The sequence below is a fragment of the Mustelus asterias genome, chromosome 8, assembly GCF_964213995.1.
Source record: "Mustelus asterias chromosome 8, sMusAst1.hap1.1, whole genome shotgun sequence".
NCBI lineage: Eukaryota > Metazoa > Chordata > Chondrichthyes > Carcharhiniformes > Triakidae > Mustelus > Mustelus asterias.
This window is the reverse complement of record NC_135808.1, coordinates 20,169,823-20,194,447: the sequence shown is the minus strand read 5'-3', so window position 1 is coordinate 20,194,447 and position 24,625 is coordinate 20,169,823. Positions and strand designations below refer to the sequence as shown.

The 24,625-nt window shown below is 50.2% G+C and overlaps 1 protein-coding gene across 1 annotated transcript in view; it reads right to left on the bottom strand.

Moving 5' to 3' along the window:
- LOC144496914 (flotillin-1-like) overlaps window positions 1-24,625 on the bottom strand; it is a 41,980-nt gene that overhangs the window by 1,716 nt on the left and 15,639 nt on the right. The window contains exons 3-12 of the mRNA XM_078217531.1: window positions 19,018-19,093; window positions 18,290-18,380; window positions 14,592-14,735; window positions 14,180-14,299; window positions 12,452-12,547; window positions 10,868-11,020; window positions 10,020-10,201; window positions 5,503-5,548; window positions 3,660-3,797; window positions 81-245 (exon numbers count right to left, since the gene is read on the bottom strand). Coding sequence (XP_078073657.1) covers window positions 81-245; window positions 3,660-3,797; window positions 5,503-5,548; window positions 10,020-10,201; window positions 10,868-11,020; window positions 12,452-12,547; window positions 14,180-14,299; window positions 14,592-14,735; window positions 18,290-18,380; window positions 19,018-19,093 — 1,211 coding nt within the window. The remainder of the gene's footprint in view (window positions 1-80; window positions 246-3,659; window positions 3,798-5,502; window positions 5,549-10,019; window positions 10,202-10,867; window positions 11,021-12,451; window positions 12,548-14,179; window positions 14,300-14,591; window positions 14,736-18,289; window positions 18,381-19,017; window positions 19,094-24,625) is intronic.

The following is a 24,625-nucleotide window of genomic DNA, read 5'->3' as shown; positions in this document are numbered from 1 at the left end:
CACCCAGTCCCTGAGAGGGAAAGGACATGTATTTTCCTGGCCTGTCTCGGTCATGTCCCTGAACTCCCCACGCTGCTCACCTGGTTAATGCTGACTCCGGTGAGCTTCTCGATGGTTTCGGGCAGCCTGATCATGATGTCCAGTACCTCACCGCTCAGCTTGGACGCTCCCACCTCTCCATTCCCACTGCTGACCATGGTGATCTTCTTAACTTTGGAGAAGGGCTGGCTAATCTCAGCTGCCACCTGGAAAACAAACAGGACAAGAGAACATGCAATCCCATTCCACTATCGGAAGCTTCACTGCGCCTATTGCCCCGATCACATACTCACGCCATTCACTCCTCAAGGATTCGGGGTCATGATGACGATGGGAGAAGGTGCGAGTGTGGGAGGTGATCGAGCAAGGGAAAGATCATGTCGGGGTGAGAGAGACAGACACACATCCTGCAATGGGCTGTGAGCGGGGGATTGCCAATGGCCCCAGAACTAACCTGGGGAATTGAAAGATTAATTCCCTGGACACTGCGGCAAGTGTCACCCCGGAGAATCTAATAGATGCAACACAAAGGGAGGCCATTCAACCCATTGATTCCAGTCTACATGGACAATTCAGCCGGCCTCGACCTTTCCCTGTATGCCACAGGGGTTTTATTTCCATTCCCCCCCCTCGGGGTGCTTACCCAGTTCCTTTTGGGAAAAGCCATGATTGAATCTGCCTCCAGCACGCCCCAGATCCTAACCACTTGTCGTCTCAAAACGACGCTCCTCGTCCATGCTTCTTCTGCCAAACGCAGTCCCACCCAATCCCAGAGTGGGGGATAGAAAAATGTCTGCCCCACCCAGTCCCAGAGGGGATGAAAAGTGTCTGCCCCACCCAGTCCCAGAGGGGGGTAAGTGTCTGTCCCACCTAATCCCAGAGTGGGGAAGGTGTCATCCCACCCAGTCCCAGAGGGGGAAAAGGAGAGTGTCTGTCACACCCAGTCCCAGAGGGGGGGAAAAGTGTCTGTCACATCCAGTCCCAGAGGTTGTGTTCCCTGGTTCGCAACCCGGTCTGCCATTGGCAACAGTCTCTCTCCCATCTACTCTGCCTGAGCCACTATTTGATCATGAACACCTCCGGTACGGTACGCCTCCAGCAAATGTCCCCGCAACCCCCTCTCCTCCAAGGAGAACAACCCCAGTGCCTGCAGTCAGTCCACACCAGTGAAGTCCATCAGCCCTGGAACTATTCTCGTCAATCTTTTTTGCACCCTCATCAACAGCTTTACATCTTTCCTCAGATTAGAGAACAAAGAACAAAGAACAATACAGCATAGGAACAGGCCCTTCGGTCCTCCAAACCTGCGCAGCTCATGTGCCCAACTGGACCCTCTATTCCCAGTCTGTTCATGTGGTTATCTAGATAAGTCTCAAACGATCCCAGCGTGTCTGCCTCAATCACCTTGCTTGGTAGTGCATTCCAGGCCCCCACCACACTCTGTGTAAAATACGTCCCTCTGACATCTGTATTGAACCTTGCCCCCCTCACCTTGAACTCGTGACCCCTTGTGTTCATCACCTCCGACCTAGGAAAAAGCTTCCCACTGTTCACCCTATCTATGCCTTCATAATTTTATACACCTCTGTTAGGTCGCCCCTCATCCTCCGTCTTTCCAGGTAGAACAACCCCAGTTTACCCAATCTCTCCTCATAGCTAAGACCCTCCCCATACCAGGCAACATCCTAGTAAACCTTTTCTGTACTCTCTCCAAAGCCTCCACGTCCTTCTGGTCGTGAGGCGACCAGAACTGGATGCAGTATTCCAAATGTGGCCCAACCAACGTTCTATACAGCTGCAACGTCATATGCCAACTTTTATACTCTATGCCCCTTCCAATAAAGGCAAGCATGCCATATGCCTTCTTCACCACCCTCTCCACCTGTGCTGCCACCTTTTAGGATCTGTGGACTTGTACACCCAGGTCCCTCTGTGTGTCTATACTCTTGATGGTTCTGCCATTTATTGTATAGCTCCCCCTTACATTAGATCTCCCGAAATGCATCACTTCGCATTTATCTGGATTAAATTCCATCTGCCATTTCTCTGCCCAATGTTCCAGCCCATGCGTAGTGGTCCATTTTGGCAGGTCAAATGGGATGAAGGAGTACAATATAAAGGGAAAGACTCTTCGTACTGTAGAGGATCAGACGGACCTTGGGGTCTGGGTCCATAGGACTCTAAAATCGGCCCCGCAGGTGGAGGAGGTGGTTAAGAAGGCGTATGGTGTGCTGGCCTTTATCAATCGAGGGATTGAGTTTAGGAGTCCGGGGATAATGATGCAGCTATACAAGACCCTCGTCAGACCCCACTTGGAGTACTGTGCCCAGTTCTGGTCGCCTCATTACAGGAAGGATGTGGAAAAGATTGAAAGGGTGCAGAGGAGATTTACAAGGATGTTGCCTGGATTGAGTGGCATGTCTTCTGAGGATAGGCTGAGGGAGCTCGGTCTTTTCTCCTTGGAGAGACGTAGGATGAGAGGAGACCTAATAGAGGTCTATAAGATGTTGAGAGGCATAGATCGGGTGGACTCTCAGAGGCTTTTTCCCAGGGTGGAAATGGCTGCTACGAGAGGACACAGGTTTAAGGTGCTGGGGGGCAGGTACAGAGGAGATGTTAGGGGGAAGTTTTTCACACAGAGGGTGGTGGGCGAGTGGAATCGGCTGCCGTCAGTGGTGGTGGAGGCAAACTCAGTAGGGTCTTTTGAGAGACTTCTGGATGAGTACATGGAGCTTAATAGGATGGAGGATTATAGGTAGGCCGAAAAGGTAGGGATATGTTTGGCACAACTTGTGGGGCCGAAGGGCCTGTTTTGTGCTGTAGTTTTTCTATGTTTCTATCTATCTCCTGCTGTATTCTCTGACAATGTTCATCAACATTTGCAACTCCAGCAATCTTTATGTCGTCCGCAAACTTACTGATCACACCAGCCACATCTTCCTCCAAATCATTTATATATATATATATCACAAACAGCAGAGGTCCCAGTACAGAGCCCTGCGGAACACCACGAGTCACAGACCTCCAACCGGAAAAAGACCCCTCCACTGTTACCCTCTGTCTTCTATAGCTAAGCCAGTTCTCCACCCATCTCGCTAGCTCACCTTTTATCCCGTGAGATTTAACCTTTTGCACCAGCCTGCCTTGAGGGACCTTGTCAAACGCTTTACTAAAATCCATATCGACGACATCCACGGCCCTTCCCTCGTCAATCGTTTTTGTCACCTCCTCAAAAAACTCAACCAAATTTGTGAGGCATGACCTCCCTCGTACAAAACCCCATGCTGTCTATCGCTAATGAGATTATTCAGTTCTAAATGCGCATATATCCTATCTCTAAGTATCTTCTCCAACAATTTCCCTACCACGGACATCAAGCTCACTGGCCTATAATTACCAGGGTTATCCTTGCTACCCTTCTTAAATAACAGGACCACATTGCTATCCTCCAATCCTCTGGGACCTCACCTGTGTCCAGTGAAGAGACAAAGATTTCTGTTAGAGGCCCTGTTAGGCCCTCTCTGTTAGAGAGTGCAGGAAGAGAGAAAGAGGTGGCGATCGATGGACTATTTCACAGAGACATCACCCGCACCGCGGCCTTGCTGACTCAGAGCACTCACCTCAGGCAGCTTACTCAGCACCATGTCCACCATGGCAGCGTCCTTGTACTCGTTGAAAGCCTCGGCCTTCTTGGTCATTTGCTCAGCCTCGGCCTTGGCCTTGGCGTGAATAGCGAAGGCCTCCGCCTCTCCCTTCACCTAGGGAAGGCACAGAGCAGAGGGCATGGATTCAGAGACAACCCAAACTACCCACCGCCGTCACTGATCCCCGTGACGCCCCCACCCCGACCCTCGCGCCCCCACCCCACCCCGACCCTCGCGCCCCCACCCCACCCGACCCTCGCGCCCCCCCACCCCGACCCTCGTGCCCCCGCCCCACCCCGACCCTCGCGCCCCCGCCCCGACCCTCGCGCCCCCCCGCCCCACCCCGACCCTCGCGCCCCCGCCCCACCCCAACCCTCGCGCCCCCGCCCCATCCCGACCCTCGCGCCCCCACCCCACCCCGACCCTCGCGCCCCCACCCCACCCCGACCCTCGCGCCCCCACCCCACCCCGACCCTCGCGCCCCCACCCCACCCCGACCCTCGCGCCCCCACCCCACCCCGACCCTCGCGCCCCCACCCCACCCCGACCCTCGCGCCCCCACCCCCCCCTCCACCACCAGCCCCCACACGCAACCCTTCAATCACGGTTGGTATGTGTCTTAACTCCATTTCCCCGCCTTTTAACCTGGATTCCCGAGACTAGTTTTCAATTCCGATCTTGTTAATTGAATTTAAATTCCAGCGGCTGCCGGGGTGGGATTTGAACCCGCATCTCCCCCCCACCACTCCCCCCCACCCCCCAGAGCCTTACGCCTGGAGGCCTCTCTGAATTACAAGTCCGGCGGCACCTGGCTTAAATTTATTCTTTCATGAGGCGAGGGCATCGCTGGCTCGGCTCCTCGAGACGCGAATGAAATCGGAAAGTTCTGGAAAAGAAACTCAGCATGTCTGGCGACACCTGGGGCGAGAGAAATGGAGTTAGCATTTCGAGGAGTCCAATGTGTCCTTTCTTCAGAACGGTTCCTAAGGATTCATAATCGGACTCAAAATGTTCACTCGTTTCTCTCGCCACGGGTTTCCAGAACTTTCCGTTTTCACGCCAGATCTCCAGCACCCGCAGTATTTTGGTTTTACTTTATGCCCTTAAGACATAATTCCGACTATACCCACTCCTCCCATTTTGGAAGGCAGGAGATGGGGCAACAAAATGCCAGATTTCCACTGCCCTCGTGTGAAAACAAATCTCATTTCATTTATTTATTGATTAGTGTCATAAATAGGCCTACATTAACACTGCAATGAAGTTGCTGTGAAAATCTCCTGAGCTGCCACACTCCGGCGCCTGTTCGGGTACGCCGAGGGAGAATTTAGCACGGCCAATGTACCTAACCAGCACGTCTTTCGGACTGTGGGAGGAAACCCACGAAGACATGGGGAAAACTCTGCAGACAGGGACTCAAGCTGGGAACTGAACCCGGGGTCCCTGGCGCCGTGGGACAGCAGTACTCACCCCTCATGCACCACCATGCCGCCCAACTGCCCCAATACTACAACTGGATTTGTATCATCAAATGGCACCAAATGAGCCCATTTGGACCATTCTGTCTGTGCTCGTTCTTTGAAAGAGGTATCCAGTTAATCTCACTCCTCCCTGCTCTTCACACCCCCGCCCCCTCTCCCACCCCATTTAAACTGGGTCCATGCAACCTGTCCGCAGTTTTTAACCCTATGTTGGAATCTACACTGATTGTCCTCGAAGGCCAGTGTCTCCTTCCTGTGGCGCAGTGTCACAGCGGAACGCAGTATCTACATGGTGCCTGAATGAGGCTCTGTCTGACATGAAGGAGGGCAGTACTCACTCGTATGGATTCAGCCTCAGCCTCGGCCTCCATGATCAGCTTCAACCTAGAAAGAAAAGGGACAAAGTGGAGGGACCATGGAATGGAGGTTCCTGTGAGAGCAGAGACAGACGCGGCAGCGCGGAAAACAAGACTGAGAGCCCCCCGTTCCCAGCACAAACTATTTCCCCCTCATTACAATCTTGGCTCAAGTCCCCACTCCAGATGTGCGAGCAGAAATATCGAGCTGACACTCCAGTGCAGCGCTGAAGTAGGGGCTTCAATGCACCCTAACCAGCACGTCTTTCAGACTGGGAGGAAACTGGAGCACCCGGAGGAAACCCACACAGACATGGGGAGGACGTGCAGACTCCGCACAGACTGGGACCCGAGCCGGGAATTGAACCTGGGTCCCTGGTGCTGTGAGGGAGCAGTGCTAGCCACTGTGCCGCCCACTCAGGTGAATCTAAGTATGATCCCTCAATGCTATTTAGAGAGCAGGTGAGTTACCCCCCCACTTTAAACTCCGCCAACACCTCCGATGCTTTGGTCCACTGGGAGGGGGCTCCCTGACTCTCTCATTCCACAAACCTCCAAACAGCCCACCTACATGACCCTTCAAGCACCACCTGCCCCACAAGTGGCAGAATCTGTGGTTCATGCCACTTGTCAGCCACTTCTGAACCCATTGAACTGGAGTGGAAGCAAATCACCCTCGATCAAGAGAGACTGCTTAAGAAAAAAGGAGGAACTCCAACCCCATCCCCGTTACTGAGTGCACCCACGCCTCTCAATGGCAACATCTGAAGCTAAATTACCTGTTTCGTTCTTCATCACCCCTTGACACTCAATAGCATTACCGTCGCTGAATCCCCCACCATCAACAACCTGGAGGTTACCATTGACCAGAAAGCGAACTACACTAGCCCCCAAATAATAACTTAGAGGTGGAGAGGGCTATAAACAAGCAAATAATGGATGTGTGCAAAAACGGAACGGCAATAATCATGGGGGATTTTAACCTGCATATTGATTGGTCAACTCAAATTGGACATGGAGGGCTTGAGGAAGAGTTCTTAGAATGCTGCCGGGATAGTTTCATTGAACAGTATGTTACAGAACCTACGAGGGAGCGAGTTATCTTGGATCTGGTACTGTGTAATGAGACAGGTAGAATTAAGGATCTTCTTGTGAGGGATCCTCTTGGGTTGAGTGATCATAATATGGTTGAATTTCTGATACAGATGGAGGGTGAGAAAGTAGGGTCCCAAACCAGTGTCCTCTGCTTGAACAGAGGGGAGTACGATAGGATGAGGGCGGAATTGGCTCATGTAGACTGGGCGAGCAGACTGGTAGGTAGGACAGCTGAGGAACAGTGGAGGATTTTTAAGGAGATTTTTTTAAGTACTCAGCAAAAATATATTCCGGTGATAAAGAAGGACTGTAAGAAAAAGGATAACCAGACGTGGATAATGAAGGAAATAAAGGAGAGTATTAAAATAAAAACAGATGCGTACAGAGTGGCCAAAAATAGTGGAGAATTAGTGGATTGGGAAAGCTTTAAAAAACAACAAAGAACGACTAAGAAAGCGATTAAGGAAGGAAAGATAGATTATGAAACTAAACTAGCTCAAAGTATAAAAAATGATGGTAAAAGTTTTTACAAATATATAAAAAGGAATAGAGTGGCTTGAGTGAATGTTGGACCCTTGGAGGACGAGAGGGGGGATTTAGTAGTGGAAAACGAGGAAATGGCTGAGAAGTTAAATAAGTTCTTTGTGTCGGTCTTCATGGTGGAAGACACAAATAGTTTGCCGAATATTAGAGATTGAGAGTTGGTGGGAGGGGAGGTCCTTAATACAATTACTGTTACTAAAGAGGTAGTGCTTGGTAGACTAATGGGACTGAAGGTGGACAAGTCCCCGGGCCCGGATGGAATGCATCCCAGGGTACTGAAAGAAATGGCTGAGGTAATAGCAGATGCGTTAGTAGTTAGTTATCAAAATTCGCTGGAATCTGGGGTAGTGCCGGCTGATTGGAAAACAGCTACTGTTACGCCGCTGTTTAAAAAAGGAAGTGGACAAAAGGCGGATAACTACAGGCCGGTTAGCTTAACGTCCGTAGTTGGGAAGATGCTGGAGTCCATCATTAAAGAGGAAATAGCAGAGCACCTGGATAAGAATGGTTCGATCAAGCAGACGCAGCATGGATTCATGAAGGGAAAGTCGTGTTTGACGAATTTACTGGATTTGTATGAAGATGTGACTAGTGCGGTTGACAGAGGGGAACCGGTGGATGTGGTGTTTTTAGATTTCCAGAAGGCATTCGATAAAGTGCCTCTCAAAAGGTTGCTGCAGAAAATTGGGGTACACGGAGTTAGGGGTAAGGTGTTGGCGTGGATTGGGGATTGGCTATCTAACAGGAAGCAGAGAGTTGGAATAAATGGGTGCTTTTCTGGTTGGCAGTTGGTGACCAGTGGCGTGCCGCAGGGATCGGTGCTGGGGCCTCAACTGTTTACCATTTACATAGATGATCTGGAGGAGGAGACTGAGTGTAGGGTATCAAAGTTTGCTGATGACACGAAGATGAGTGGGAAAGCGAAATGCGTGGAGGACGCGGAAAGTCTGCAGAGAAATTTGGATAGGCTAAGCGAGTGGACGAGGATCTGGCAGATGGAATATAACGTTGGCAAATGTGAGGTTATCCACTTTGGAAGAAACAATAGTAACTTGGAATATTATTTAAATGGAGAAAAATTACATCATGCTACTGTGCAGAGGGACCTGGGGGTCCTTGTGCACGAATCGCAAAAACTCAGTCTGCAGGTGCAGCAGGTGATCAAGAAGGCGAATGGACTGTTGGCCTTTATCGCGAGGGGGATAGAATATAAAAGCAGGGAGGTCTTGCTGCAATTATACAAGGCACTGGTGAGGCCTCAACTGGAGTAGTGTGCGCAGTTTTGGTCCCCTTATTTGCGAAAGGATATATTGGCCTTGGAGGAAGTGCAGAGAAGGTTCACCAGGTTGATACCGGAGATGAGGGGTGTAGCTTATGAGGAGAGATTGAACAGATTGGGTCTGTACTCGTTGGAGTTTAGAAGGCTGAGGGGTGATCTTACAGAGACATATAGGATAATGAAGGGGCTGGATCGGGTAGAGGTAGAGAGATTCTTTCCACTTAGAAGGGAAACCAGAACTAGAGGGCACAGCCTCAAAATAAGTGGGGGCTGGTTCAGAACAGAGTTGAGGGGGAACTTCGTCTCTCAGAGGGTAGTGAATCTCTGGAATTCTCTGCCCATTGAAGTGGTGGAGGCTACCTCGTTGAATATGTTTAAATCACGGGTAGATAGATTTCTGATTGATAAGGGAATTAAGGGAAATGGGGAGCAGGCGGGTAAGTGGAACTGATTCGCCTCAGATCAGCCATGACCTTGTTAAATGGCGGAGCAGGCTCGAGGGGTTAGGTGGCCTACTCCTGCTCCTATTTCTTATGTTCTTATAAAAAGTACTGTAGTCACCAGAGTAGGCCAGAGGCCTGGAATCCTGCGGCGAGTAACTCACATCCTGATTCCCCAAAGCCTGTCCACCATCTACAAGGCACAAGCCAGGAGTGTGATGGAATGTTCTCCACTTGTCTGGATGGGAGCAGCTCCAATAACACTCAAGAAGCTTAACACTACATCACAAAGCAGCCCCACTTGATTGGCACCCCATTCACTAACATTCACTCCCTCCACCATGGAGTGGAGTGGCAGCCATGTGTAGCATCTACAAGATGCACTGCAAGAACTCACCAAGGTCCTTAGGCAGCACCTTCCAAACCCATGACCACTTCCATCAAGACAGAAGAGAACAGTAGATACCTGGGAATACCACAACTTGGAGGTTCCCCTCCAAGTCACTCACCATCCTGACTTGGAAATATATCACTGTCCCTCCACGGTCGCTGGGTCAAAATCCTGGAACTCCCTCCCTAAACAGCACTGTGGGTGTACCTACACCTCAGGGTTTGCAGTGGCTCACAAAGACAGCTCACCACCACCTTCTCAAGTGCAATTAGGGATGGTCAATAAATGCTGGAGTGAGCAGCAACGCCCACATCTCTTGAATAAATTTTTTAAAATTACACTAGTGTTTAATGGCAATTGCATTGTTAAATAGGTGATGGGTGTTTGTACATTTATAAATGGGGAAACGCAGTGTCTGCCGGCTTCACCCAGGCCTTCTGTGCCCAGTGAGCACCGCCAGACTGGACTGTTTTATCGACCCCTTTAATCACACTTTGACTCAATGTTTAAAGTTTTTTTTTGCCATTTGTTTTTGTTTGATGCAAGGTCCCTTTAAGGGACTGCGCTCCTTTAATTTGTGCTTCAGTTGGTTTAACTGGTTCAACCCAAAATAATATAAATGGGGATAGCTGGGACACTGGGTGGAGGTAGGGTGTTAGAGCAGTGTTGACTGCAAAGATAGCAGCTGCGTTTTAGATTAACACCTCCCTCTTCCCTCCATCATTCCCGCCCTCCAGCTGGTCACTTTTACCTCTCGGCTTCAGCCAGCTTCTCCAGACGGTAACGCTCTGCCTCGGCTGGCTTCTTGACCTTGGCCTCCAGCTCCTTCTCCCGCCGGAGGATTTCCTGCTCCTGGACCTGGATCTGCTGGCTCCGTTCCACCACCTGGACCTGCATTTTCTCCTCCTCAATCTGCTGCTTGGTCTTGGCAACCTGTGGGGGGAGGGTGGGAACGACAGGATTAATGCCTACCTTCTCCATCAATACTTTGACCAACCCCCCACTATTGCAATGCTACTCCCTCCCACCCCACTCTCCACTACCACCCCCCACTACCTGCTCTCCACACACCCAATGCCCTCCCGTCTCATCCATTCTCTGAGCTCGTCAGCTGCTGAAACCCTTATGCCTGTTCTCATTACCTTCAGCCTTGACTATTGCAATGCCTGACCTCTGACCCCCCCCCCCACCCCCAAGATGTCGGTAACCTGCAGTGCATAGACCAAGCCTGATTGATCCATCACCCTGACTTCACTGATCTGCAGTTGGTAGGTTAGGCTTGTCTGACCCCTGAATTCACTGACCTGAAGTTTGTAGGCCTTTCCGACCTGGCCCCTGACTTCACTGCCTTTTGGCTGGTAGACCAGGAGACCAGGCCTGCTTTACCCTACGACCCCCTCACACACAGTCAATCGTCCAAGCCTGCCTGCCCCCTGACCTGCAACTGCCAAGCCAGGTCTGCCTGCACGTCCCCACAACCCTCCCAACCTCAATGAAGTGTGGTTGGTAGGCCAGAACTGCCCAACCACGACCTCCGGCCTCGTTGACCCGCAGTTGGTGGGCCGTCTGCTTGAGCCCTGCCAGCCCAACCCCACTGACCTGCAGCTGGTAGGCCAGGTCGGAGGTGGCCTTCTTAGTGCTCACTTCCGTGTCGTAGACGGCTTTCTTCAGCTCATAGTCACGTTGCGCTTTGGCCACCTCGATCTCGTTCACGTACTGCGCCGAGACCTTCTGCTGCTGGGCCTTGGCTTCCTGTCCGGGGAGGGGAGGATTCAAAGGTGAGTTGTCGAGTTACATTACCCAGACTCCCAAGAGTTTCTGTGGGCATTACGTACACCGCATGGACTGCAGCGGTTCAAGGCGGCAGCTAACTACCACCACCTTCCCAAGGGCAATTAGAGATGGGCAATAAATGCTGGCCTAGCCAACGATGTCCACATCCTGTTAAAGAATTAACTGAAGACCCCAGCTAGGACCTGCGCAGGGCTCGATTCTGGCCACGTGCCTCAAACCCCACGGTCAGGCTTGCAGGATATTTACCTGACAGGATAGCTTCTGCTCGATTGCAAACTATTCTCTTGCTATCACCCTCCCCCTTGGCTGCTTCATAAGAACTACAGTTGTGGGATCTTGCTCTGGGGAAAGTGGCCACCACAATACCCGGCGCTCCAACAGTGAAAAGATTTAACCATGTCCTTCTGTGGCTGCATAGTGTTTGCTGAAAGACACTATCTGAAGTGTTAATGACTTGCACCTCTGAGCTTTAGGGAGCATCTCCTCCTCTATCTTGCTCACTCAAACTATTCTCTGACCACAGGAAGGAACATGACCTGGGATGGAAGTGTGAAGCGGGGAAGCGGTGGCACAGTGGTATCATCACTAGGCTAGTAACCCAGAGACCCATGGGTAATGCTCTGGGGACCCGGGTTCGAATCCCACCACAGCAGATGGTGAAATTTGAATTCAACGAAAAAAAAATCTGGAATTAACATCTAATGATGAGCAATGATGATGGACGCGAAAACCCATCTGGATCAGCCACCCTTACTTGGTCTGTCCTACAAACGACTCTTATATGTCCGAGCGAGCCACTCAGTTCAAGGGTAATAAATGGTTCAGCCAATGGTGCCCACATTGCCTTAATGAACAGAATAAATATCAAGTGGGACATAAATGACCCCTTTCTGAGATTGGAATTCAAGTACAGTGTTAGATAATAATGAAAGAAGCTGTATCTAACCCCGTGCTGTGTCTGTCCTGGGAGTGTTTGATGGGGACAGTGTAGAGGGAGCTTTACTCTGTATCTAACCCCGTGCTGTACCTGTCCTGGGAGTGTTTGATGGGGACAGTGTAGAGGGAGCTTTACTCTGTATCTAACCCTGTGCTGTACCTGTCCTGGGAGTGTTTGATGGGTGCAGTGTAGAAGGAGCTTTACTCTGTATCTAACCCCATGCTGTACCTGTCCTGGGAGTGTTTGATGGGGACAGTGTAGAGGGAGCTTTATTCTGTGTCAAAATATTTAACTTCTAAGCCTGAAATGAGCACAAAGCTTATCAAGAAATCCCGCTGATAACGGGCATTGTTCTGTCGGACCCGATCCACATTGACTGCTGCTAGAAGACCAATCAGTTGCTGCGCTTCCCTCCCTCACAACCCCACCCCACATCTACTCAAACCGGGTACCTTAATGCCAGAGTCTCGCTTGGCCTCAGCCTCTCCGATCCGTGCATCACGCTGCACCTGTGCCGTACGGGATTTCCCCAGCGAGTGCAGGTAACCCTGTGGACACAGGGAATGTGATTAGTACAGCATCTGCAATACCGTGGCAACAGAGACTTCAAGGTGGCAGAGAGTACTTGAGATGTCAAACACAATGTCAGGTTACAGAGAGGAGACACACTCCACAGACAAGTTACCACAGTGCTGTCAATCATCTTATTCATTGGCTGCACTGGACAGCATTCAGAGCAAGGAGATCATCATAGTGTCAACTTAATGGAGAGGATACTAAAGGTGAATAAACACTGGAGATAAAATTTAAGGTGAAGGTATCAGAGAATCATAGAAACCCTACAGTGCAGAAGCAGGCCATTCGGCCCATCGAGTCTGCACCGACGCTCCGACAGAGCATCCTACCCAAACCCAATCCCTGTAACCCCATGTATTTAGCCCGCTACTCCCCCTAGCCTACACATCTTGGGACCCTAAGGGGCAACCTCAGCATGGCCAATAAACCTAACTTGCACATCTTTGGCTTGTGGGAGGAAACCGGAGCACCCAGAGGAAACCCACGCAGACACGGGGAGAACATGCAAACTCCACACAGACAGTGACCCAAGCCGGGAATTGAACCTGGGTCCCTGACACTGAGAGGCAGCAGCTATACTGTGCTGTACATCAGTGAATATACACTGGACAGAGTATTGATGAGAGGTATATCAGAGTAAATATATACTACAGATGGTATTAACGGTGAGCATATCACAGTCAATATACACTGAAGGCAGTATTAAAGGTGAGGGGCACATCACAGAGGGGAAGACATCAAGAGAGGGGAATGTGAAATGAAACCAGTCACTGAAGGTAAGCACGCAGGTGCAGCAGAAGGTAAAGGTGGCAAATGGTGTGTTTGGCCTTCATAGCGAGAGGATTCGAGTGCAGGAGCAGGGATGTCTTTCTGCAATTATACAGGGCCTTGGTGAGGCCACACCTAGAGTATTGTGTGCAGTTTTGGTCTCCTTATCTGAGGAAGGATGTTCTTGTTCTAGAGGGAGTGTACAGAATGTTTACCAGATTGCTTTCTGGGATGGCGGGACTGACGTATGAGGAGGGAATGAGTTGGTTAGGAATTCTTTTTGCTGGAGTTCAGACGAATGAGGGAAGGGGATCTCATAGAAACCTATAACATTCTAAGAGGACTAGACAGGGTAGATACAGAAAGAATGTTCCTAATGATGGGGGAAGTCTAGAACCAGGGGTCACAGTCTGAGGATATGGACTTTTAGGACTGAGATTAGGAGAAATTTCTTCACCCAGAGAGTGGTGAGCCTGTGGAAATCACTGCCAAAGGAAGCAGTTGAGGCCAAAACATTGTATGTTTTCAAGAAGGAGCTGGGTATAGTACTTGAGACAAAGCGGGGTCAAAGGATAGGGGGGAAAGGCGGAATCAGATTATTGAGTTGGGTGATCAGCCATGATCATAATGAATGGCAGAGCTGGTTCGAAGGGCCAAATGGCCTACACTTGCTTCTATTTTCTATGTTTCTATGAATATACACTGGAAAGGGTATTCAAGGCGAGTTGGAAGGTCGCAGTGAATATACACTGGAGAGAGCATATTGAGCGAGCGGTACATCACAGTGAGGGTACGCTGTGTTAAAGGGTACTAACGGGCAGAGGGTCTTGCCCTACCTGGTCATCGTGGATGTCCTTCAGGGTATAACTGACCACGCCAATGCCCATGTTGATCAGGTCGGAGGAAGCCACTTTAAACACCTGCTCCGAAAACTTCTTGCGGTCTTTGTAGATCTCCTGGAACGGAAACAGGAACAGCGAGTGAGAAAATCAAGACGGCACCCACCCACCACCCCACCCCAAGACCCCCATTCAGGCTCATTGACTAATGAAGAGTCAGCACCTCCCCATCCTGTGTCTTGGGTGAGAAGCGCCAATGAAGTCGGCAACCCCAGGCCGGGTTGCCAACTTTATTGGTGCTTGATGTTTTGGTGGAAACTTTTTCACGAGTAGCAAGTCCCAGGTAAAATGTCAAGGCCCCTCCACCCCCTCCCTCCCTCCACCGAGAGAATTTAGGATTCAAGCCTACCTCCACAGTCATGTGAGCCATGATGGCTCTCTGGTGACCCTCCAGCGTCTCCAGCGCGATCTGTCCAATTTCAATCTCCGATTTCCCCAGGAACATCTGGCAGGCAGCGGCCAGCATCTCTTTATTCTGCCCCTGAATCTTCACCTGTAAGAGGAAGACGTCACTCGGAGGGGTGGGGGTGGGGTTTCAATGGGACCGAATGGGGATCAGCTCCTTTGGGGGAAAAAACTCAAGAGAAAGACCTAACGGTACAGCTCCCCAGAGTGGAGCATTTAACTGTGAACTAGGAGGAGATGGGCAGGGGGTTAATCCTGATGGATCCAGGCCATTCCACAATATCCCAGTGGATCAAGCATCTTCACATTGTCTCTCACCATACTGCAGAGCTCAGGGACTCTTATCCTTAAAGTATGAAGCAGACCTATCACCTCGAGGGAACAGATTCCAACTCTTTTGTATAAACCAAACCAAACGAACTGAAGGACAAAGTAAAAGGGGAAGCCCCTTAAAGGAGTGCCCTCAACAAATACAAACACAAATGAAACTTAAAACATCAGACTAAAATGTAATTAATGGGGTCAATGATGCACTCCAGTCCCTGCAGTGCCCAATGCGCACGGAAGGCCTCGATGATGCCGGTGCACACCGCATGCTCCCTTTCCAGTGACACCCGATCGCAAACGCAGCCACGGTATAGGGGCAGACAGTCGGGTCAGTCAACCCCCTCGCTCACCCGCTGCCTGGACCTGTTGATGGCAGGTTTGGCCAGGCCCAGGAGCAGGTTCATGAGGCGATACCTCTTCCTTCCCAGCCCCTCTCCGCACAGGGTGATTCCAAAGGATCAAATCCCTGCCGCCTACTCATTCTCATTGCGCAAACTGGACTCAATCCCAATCGCCCCCACTTCACATAATCCAATGGATGCAATTCTTTCCCAATAGCTTCCACAATATAGGAGTCCACAGGTTCAAAACCGTTACCCCATTCATTCCCACTGCCCAGACTCCAACAGATGATATTAACACCCAATCTCGCCTCCTTTGTAGATTCAAGTGGACCGTGGATCAAACTCCTTCCATTCATTCGCCTGTACTGATCCCACTGGATGAAAATCCTTTTCCCGTTCACTTCCACTTACAGATCTCAATGGACTAAATGGCTTCTCAGTCACTCCTGCTGTACTGACTCCTGCAGATTAAACCAACTCCCATTATCTCATCCTGTACAGATTCCAATGGGTCAAATCCCTTTCCGTGCACTTGCACCGTGCGGAATTCCTAATCCAAACCCACTCTCTCTGCCAATGTTCCGACTTTGAACGCCTCTAAAATTCACTTGGCCATACTGTCCAAATACCCTATTGGCTGTTGTAACCTGTGCTGTGAATCAATAAGTTTATTTATTGATGTCATAAGTAGGCTCACATTAACACTGCAATGAAGTTACTGTGAAAATTCCCCTGGTCGCCACACTCCGGCGCCTGTTTGGGTACACCGAGGGAGAATTTAGCATGGCCAATGCACCTAACCAGCACGTCTTTCGGACTGTGGGAGGAAACCGCAGCACCCGGAGGAGTCACAGGCAGACACGGAGAGAACGTGCAAACTCCACACAGACATGATCCAAGCCAGGAATTGAGGCAGCAGTGCTAACCACTAACCGCCGTGCCTCCGATGGATTCGATTCTTGTTTGGATTGCGTCAATGAATGGCTGTGCACTGATCTCAATGTTAGTCGCAAATTAAATCAGGACTGCTTGCATCACAAATTCAATCACTGTTGAGCGAAGGAGTTCTGGCTGTATGGGGGAAGGGGTGGGAAGAGGACAAAAGCAAGCCGGAATGCTGCATCGCTGGAATAATGAAGCGGGCTTTGATCCGTGAGAAGTTGTACTGAAAAGGAAATAATGATCGGAAAGGGGATTCTCTCCTTTGGAATTCTCTGGAAGTCTCCGACCCATCTCGACTATGAGAAACATCTGACATTTCCTCCTGCCACCTCAAAAGGCCCGATTCAGAACAGGATGTGTGGGCATCGAGTTCACACTGACTCGTACAGGTGAGGTTTAAAATGAGAGCAGTAAACAGGCGGTGCAGGAAATACAGCCAGGGTTTTTAAAAAATATTTTAACTGGTGCCGCATAGTCACTGATGCACCGGCCAGACTTCCTGCGCGGATCTTAATTTAATCTTCAAAGCAGACAGGAGAATCCATTAACAGAGGGTGAAGGCCATTAAGACAGAGAGAATCCTCAGGAGGCAGGGCTTTGAGAAAATCAAATCCGTTCGCTGCCAACACAGGCTCTGGTAGTAGTGTGCAGTTGGCAGCCAGTCAGAAGCCTCTGGGTTCAAGACTACAAGAAATAGGCACAGGAGTAGGCCATTTAGCCCTTCGAGCCCCTACTCTGCCATTTAATAAGAGCATGGTTTATCTAACACGCACTAAGTCCACTTTCTTGCCTCATCTTCATACCCCTTAATTCCGCAACTGATTAAAAACCTATCGGTCTCAGCCTCGAAAATGTTCAAGGGCTCGGACTTGAGGCGGCGAAAGGTTCTCAGGGGGAGGTGGGAATGTGGGGTCGAGGTTACAGTCAGATCAGCCATGATCTTACCGAATGGCGGCAGAGCAGGCTTGAGGGGCCGAGTGGCCTACTCCTGCTGCTAATTCGGATTTGTGCATAGGTTCACATGGCTGACGCTCCCAGTGAGTGCAGCACCGCCAAACAGGACAGTAAACCCCATACCCCATATTTTCGGAGCCCGAAAATAATACATTGCTAACGTGCACAGCCTGAGCAGGCAGCAGAGGTTTGTTACTGGGTAACAGTAACAGAACGTAATCGGTGTTTGCGCATGCGAAGTGCTACTGAGAATTAGCACCTTCAGCAGCCAAAACAATTTGATTTGTGATAATAACCCCACACGGTCCATGGGGAATCACTGACTGATCTCCTTGTGGGGCTTGTTAAATCTGAGTTCCCCGGTAATAGGCTGTGGCCTGCCTAGCTGGAACTCATTACCTGAGCCTTTCATAAAGCAGGCCCAGGACTGGGCTTGCTGAACTGTAGCCCCAGGCAGAGACTAATGTGTGCATGCTGCGGTAGTGGTTTTACTTTGCATTCCGTAATAGAAACATAGAAACCATGCAGTGCAGAAGGAGGCCATTTGGCCAATCGAGTCTGCACCGACCACAATCCCACCCAGGCCCATAACCCTACGTATTTACCCTGCTAATCCCCCTGACACTAAGGGTCAATTTACCATGGCCAATCCACCTAACCCACGCACCGTTGCACTGAGAGGGGAAACTGGGCACCCAGAGGAAACCCACGCAGACACGGGGAGAATGTGCAAACTCCGCACAGACAGTGACCCAAGGCTGGAATTGAACCCGGGTCCGTGGCGCTGTGAGACAGCAGTGCTAACCACTGTGCCACCTAAACTATTAATAAACTATGTTCCTTTCTAGTCGAGCTTCCAGAAACATTACATTTAATATCTACAGCACACATACACACACAATATGTAAAACAGCAGCTCTCCTGTCGAAGACATTCCTCGTTGAGCTGTCATTGAATTTAAGCCATTTTAATTTGGGTTGTGAGGGGGTGGGGTGAGAAAGGGGAGCAGACTGAGGCAGTTACTCTAACCTGCCCTTTAACCCGGGGCGGAAAGGCAGACCTGCCAGCACTGTACCTGTGCAATTCCTGTGACAGAGATAGGGACACCATGGCGCGTGTACACCTTCTCACTTTTCACATTCAGTGTCAGAGTACTCAGGGAAATCCTGGAGAGAGGGAGAGAGAGAGAGAGGAGGTTAGAAACCACAACAGTTACAGGAAGATATCAGACTGCTGAACAAATAATTTCATGGGAGCATGGAAACGTGCCTACTTTCCTTCCCCCCCACTCAGACAGTCAGCTTAATGCCTGACCCACTGTCCCACCCAGTCCCAGGGAGGGAAAGGACAGTGTCTGACCCACTGTCCCACCCAGTCCCAGAGGGGGAAAGGACAATGTCTAACCCAAAACCCCACCCAGTCCCAGAGGGGGAAAGGACAGTGTCTGACCCAAAACCCCACCCAGTCCCAGAGGGGGAAAGGACAGTGTCTGACCCACTGTCCCACCCAGTCCCAGAGGGGGAAAGGACAGTGTCTGACCCAAAACCCCACCCAGTCCCAGAGGGGGAAAGGACAGTGTCTGACCCACTGTCCCACCCAGTCCCAGAGGGGGAAAGGACAGTGTCTGACCCACTGTCCCACCCAGTCCCAGAGGGGGAAAGGACAGTGTCTGACCCACTGTCCCACCCAGTCTCAGATGGGGAAAGGACAGTGTCTGACCCAAAACCCCACCCAGTCCCAGAGGGGGAAGATCTTGATCTGACCCAAAGCCGCACCCGGTTATCATCCTCCCTGGGTTGTTACCTCTCGATCTGTTGCACACACGGCAAAACAAATACTCGACCTCCAGCAATCATCACGGGCGGAGATCGGCAGAATCCTGAAACAGAAGAGAAACGGCCCGTGTTACAGGGGTGACGGTGAATGTCTCCCTAAATTCACATCACTGACTGAACACCGCATCCACGGATTCTGTTGGAAAAGTTCTTCCTGTGGCGACACACTGCCAAGCCCGTGAAGGAAGAGGGAAAAGGCGGGACACGATAGGAACTTGGAGCTGCAGCACAATAATATGTTTGCTGTGTCTGTGTGTGCACTGAATATATATCGACAGATACCTGATTCGATGCAGCCCCTCAATCCGGATGATTAGATTGAGTAACTCCGTATCCTTGTCATCCGGACCTTTCAAATGCCCGGTGGAGTTTTGAAAGGTGCCAGGAAAGACAGAACTCATTCATTTAGAGAGAATTTCAAAGCTGGTGGTGTTCCCAGAAGATTGAGGGAAGATTTGACAGATGCGATCCTCACTTGGAGACAGACTTTGACAAGTTAAATGAGAGAAGGCCATTCAGCCCTTCCTCCCTGTGCCAGTTCACAGAAAGAGCAATTTAATCAATTACATTTCCCGACTCTCTTCCCCATAGCCCCTGGAGTAGTTATCCAATTCCCTTTTGGAATGTCCCAATTCCTGAATCTGCCTGTACCAGCCTCCTGGAAGCAGACTCAGATCCTGCTGCATTAGCAAGACTTTTCTCCGCTTCTCTCCTCGGGCCCCTCTGACAATCACCTTAAATGTGGGGAGTGACCTGACTGCCATCCGTAACGATTCCTCCTCATGGAATCCATCAAAGTTCGTACCCAAGTCGAATCACATCGAGTTAATCTTCTTTGCACTAATGCAAACACCACCAGCTTTGAAATTCTCTCTCAGTATCTGAAGTCCTTCCCCACTGTTGCCATTGAAACATGCCATGGAGCATTCAAAGGGTACAAAAACCAGTTTGCGGACTTGTGGTTTCAGGTGAATGGAACTGGATCATAGATCATAGAATCCTACAGTGCAGAAGGAGGCTATTCGGCCCATGAGTCTGCACCAGCCACAATCCCACCCAGGCCCCTATCCCCATAACCCCATTAATTTACTCTAGCTAGTCCCCCTGACACTATGGGGCAATTCAGCATGGCCAATGCACCTAACCTGCACATCTTTGGACTGTGGGAGGAAACCGGAAGACCTGGAGGAAACCCACGCAGGCACTGGGAGAACGTGCAGACTCTGCACAGACAGTGACCCAAGCTGGGAATCGAACCCAGGTCCCTGGCACTGTGAGGCAGCAATGCTAACCACTGTGCCGCCGTGTCGCCCTAATTGGCAAAGTCTGACAGAATGCCAGTATGGGCACAATGGGCTGAATGGCTCCCTTCTGGGCAGCATGAGTCAAAGCATCCAAAGTTTCAAATTGGCAAAAGGGGCAAGACAGTAGGGAAGAACTGGTTTTTCCGCATACTGTTCATAACGAATACCGACAGGGCTTCCAGGAACCTCTGCCAACAATCAGATGCTCCTGATAATCCCCGCCCTAAACTCCAAAAGCTCAAGCTACCCAGTGAAGGGCCGCAAAAAAATTTACAAACTTTTTTTAAAAAAAGAACCTGATTGGGGATCCAGTTTGGCAAGTTTTGCAGTTGGGGGAAGTAAAATTGAAAAGAGGAAAGTTGCGTGGGAGGGCAGGCTGAAATGTTTTAACGGTGCCTCACTGTACTGTGCTTGTTAATGGCGTGTGACAAGAAACAGCAGAGGGTATGGAGGGAGGTGGGGGGGATTGAACTTCCCAAGGTGGTGTGCCAGCTAAGACACCGATAGGGTCTCCAGCAGTGGGGCACCGGAGTGCGAGTCCACTTTGATGCTCACCGGACGTAAAGGCAACTTCCGAAATCTCAGAACGAGTAGGGCATGACTTGTCCAGGATGATAAAGCAAGGTTTATTTATTAGTCACAAGTAGACTTACATTAACACTGCAATGAAGTTACCGTCACACCCCAGCGCCTGTTCGGGTACACTGAGGGTGAATTTAGTATGGCCAATGCACCTAACCAGCACGTCTTTCGGCAGGAAATCGGAGCACCCGGAGGAAATCCACGCATTCACGAGGCGAATGCGCAAACTCTGCACAGACAGTGACCCAAGCCGGGAATCGAACCTGGGTCCCTGGCGCTGTGAGGCAGCAGTGCTAACCACTGTACCGGCCCATTGTGGGAAAGTTAAAAAAAACTGGGAAGTACAGAGATCTACGAGGAGGATTGTGACAGACTCCCCAGGGGAAGCGGGACTGACTGGTGGAATGGGCAAGACATATACCGGATGATATTTCATACAGAGAAGTGCAAATTGATAAGATTGTTGTCGGAATAGCGAGGAGAGGCAATATAAAGGGTACTATCCGAAAAAGGACACGGGCACAGAAGTAATTGGGGTGTACAGCGACACAGATCGCAGGTGGTGGCAGCGCAGGTCAGCAAGGTGGCTAATAAGGCATAGAGATTGCAGGGATGTATAAGTAAGAGACTCAAGCACAAAATGGTTACGGTGAACACCAGTTCAGCTTCAACTGTAGCATTGTGTCCAGTTCTGGACATCACACTTTAGGAAGTATGTAGAGCCACTGGTGAGAGCGGTGAAAAGGATTATGAGAATTGGGGGGGGGGGGGGGGGAGGGGGAGGTGTTCTCAAAGGAGATTTGAGAGAGATGATTCAAATCATGGAGGTGGGGGGGGGGCAGGGTCAGGGCAAGAGTAGATGGGAAGAAACTCTTCCTATTGGTAGAAGGATTGAGAAGCAGAGAGCGTGAATTTAAGCTGAGTGGAAGAGTCGTTGAATGGGCCGCACAGTAAAAACATTTTTATGCAGCAAGAGGCTAAGATCTGGAATGCGCTGCCCGGGAGTGTTGGCTGAAGCAGGTTCAATCGTGGCTTTTCAAAAGGAGTTGGATCATTATCTGAAGAGAAAATGCTTGCAGGAGTAAGGAACATAGAATGGGCGACAGGACGAGTCACAATGATGGTGGAGAGGGGCGACAAGGCCACGACAGACCGAATGGTCTCCGTCTGGGCTGTAACCCTTTTAAGATTCTACAATTCCTTAAACAATGTCGAGGGCTGTTCAGAAGCGATCAGGCTGGATTGTCATGAGGAAAGATTGCGTGCTTTCCCCACCCGCTGCACGAATCCAGGACTTCTATGGGATTCAGATGGAGATTTCAACAATTCCCAGGATTTGTTATACTGAGCTCCAATAGATAGGAAACCAAATATTGTTACATGTTCTTGAAGGAGGAAAAGTATACAGATGGGTACACATAAGATGGTTGCCTGGCACACAAACAGTCACCTGGGAAAGAGACATTAAACGGACACTGACTTTCAGTACAGACAGCCACCTGAGATTAAAACATAAAGGACAGACAGCTATTCAAAGTTAAACATGCAGGAATCAAATCCTACAGGAAGCCAGCCAGGTCTTAAAGATAAGGACAATAGGGATAGATAATGAGATTAACTACAGGTGGGATCAGGAATACATAACTGCAGGAAAACCAATTACTGTAAATTACTATATGAATAGGCCGAAACTAAAAACCATTGATAGCCACTGACGTAGGAAATGTATCCATTCCTAAGACAATGCGATGTTAACATGTTCATGTCTGTATCTGTCTGTATTTGACTATAACGATGTGTTTACGATTGATCACCTACTTGATTACAACGATGTGATAATGGCTAATGTCCGGTCCATCTATTGTGTAAAGGGTATAAAGATGGACCGCTCCTATTGTCTCATGGAGAGAAGGTATCTGTCGAGAAGCACTGCGGAGTGCCAGTGCCTTTTCTCCACGAAGCTTCATTAAATAAAACTGTATTCTTGAAACCTTCAAGCCTGACCTAGTGGTACTTTTCTCACAACATTCTGAAGGTTCCCCTCCAAGTCGCTCACTACCCTGACTTGGAAATACATCAGCCGTTCCTTCACTGACGCTGGGTCAAAACCCTGGAACTCCCTCCCTAACAGCAAGGTGGGTGTACCTACACCTCATGGACCGTAGTGTTGGTTAAGGTTAGCGGCAACTCCTGCACTCCTCTTTAAATGGTGGCCGTGGCATCTTTCACCTCCGGCGGAGAGGGCAGCTCACTGCCACCTTCTCAAGGGGCAATTAGGGATGAGCTATAAATCCTGCCCTGAGCAGTAACGCAAACATCCCTTGAATGTGCAGCACGGTGGCACAGTGGTTAGCACTGCAGTCTCTCAGCACCAGGGACCTGGGTTCAAATCCGGCCTTGGGTCACTGTGTGGAGTTGGTACATTCTCCCCGTCTCTGCATAGGTTTCTTCCGGGTGCTCCGGTTTCCTTCCACAGTCCAAAGATGTGCAAGTTAGATGGCTTAACCATGGCAGGTGTGGGGTTACGGGGATAGGGTGGGGGAGAGGATTTGGGTAAGATACTCGGTCAGAGAGTTGGAGCAGACTCGATGGAATGAATGGCCTCCTTTTGCACTGTAAGGGATTCTATGGATCTATGAATAAAAGAAAACATTCTGGGCAAATCCTCGTTTATGTACTTGGGAGCTTTCCCCCTCATCAACTAAAGTCTTGGACACATCACTTCTGAATTGCTGTTATATCATTTTAAAAACTTGCAATTGGCATTGACTTGGGTCGGAGTTGGTGAAGTACCGAGTCACAGCGACCAGGAAACTTGCAGATTCGAGACCTCATTGCCACAGAGCCCGCTGCGCATTTAACACTCTGCGGTATGACCAGGAAGTTCCTGCCCCTTTTCAACTGGGAACCCAGCTCAACATCTGAACTCCCGAGATTGTCAACTCTCTCCACCATGGCTCAGCACCGCTAATCTCGCGAGCAGCAGGATTCGATCCACAAGGGTGCAAGTGGGTCCAATTTGACCTCAGCACCCTGAGATTGCTAGGGGGCTGAGAAACAGGCTGCATCTCCTGACAGCTTTCCACTGGTGTTGGTCATCATAATGTCAGAACAGGACTGGGGAGTTAACCAACTTGCCAACATCCTGCCAGGTTTACTCCACCTCTCCTGCACTGTCGGGAGGTGCCATCTTCCGGATAAGATGCCAAAACCAAGGATTTGTCTGCCCTCTCCGCCGGAGGTGAAAGATGCCACGGCCACCATTTAAAGAGGAGTGCAGGAGTTGCCGCTAACCTTAACCAACACCACTGCAAATCAGACTACCCGGTTAGTCATGGTAAATGTGTGGGGTTACGGGGATAGGGTGGGGGAAGAGGACCTGGGTAAGATACTTGGTCAGAGAGTCGGTGCAGACTCGATGGGCCGAATGGTATGGTCAGGCCCTGACTAAACTTCACAAAGTACCTGACCATACCATTCGGCCCATCGAGTCTGCACCAACTCTCTGACCAAGTATCTTACCCAGGTCCTCTTCCCCCACCCTATCCCCGTAACCCCACACATTTACCATGACTAACCCATCTAACGTACACATCTTGGGACACTAAGGAGCAATTTACCATGGCCAATCTACCTAACCTGCACATTTTTGGAGTGCGGGAGGAAACCGGAGCACCCGGAGGAAATCCA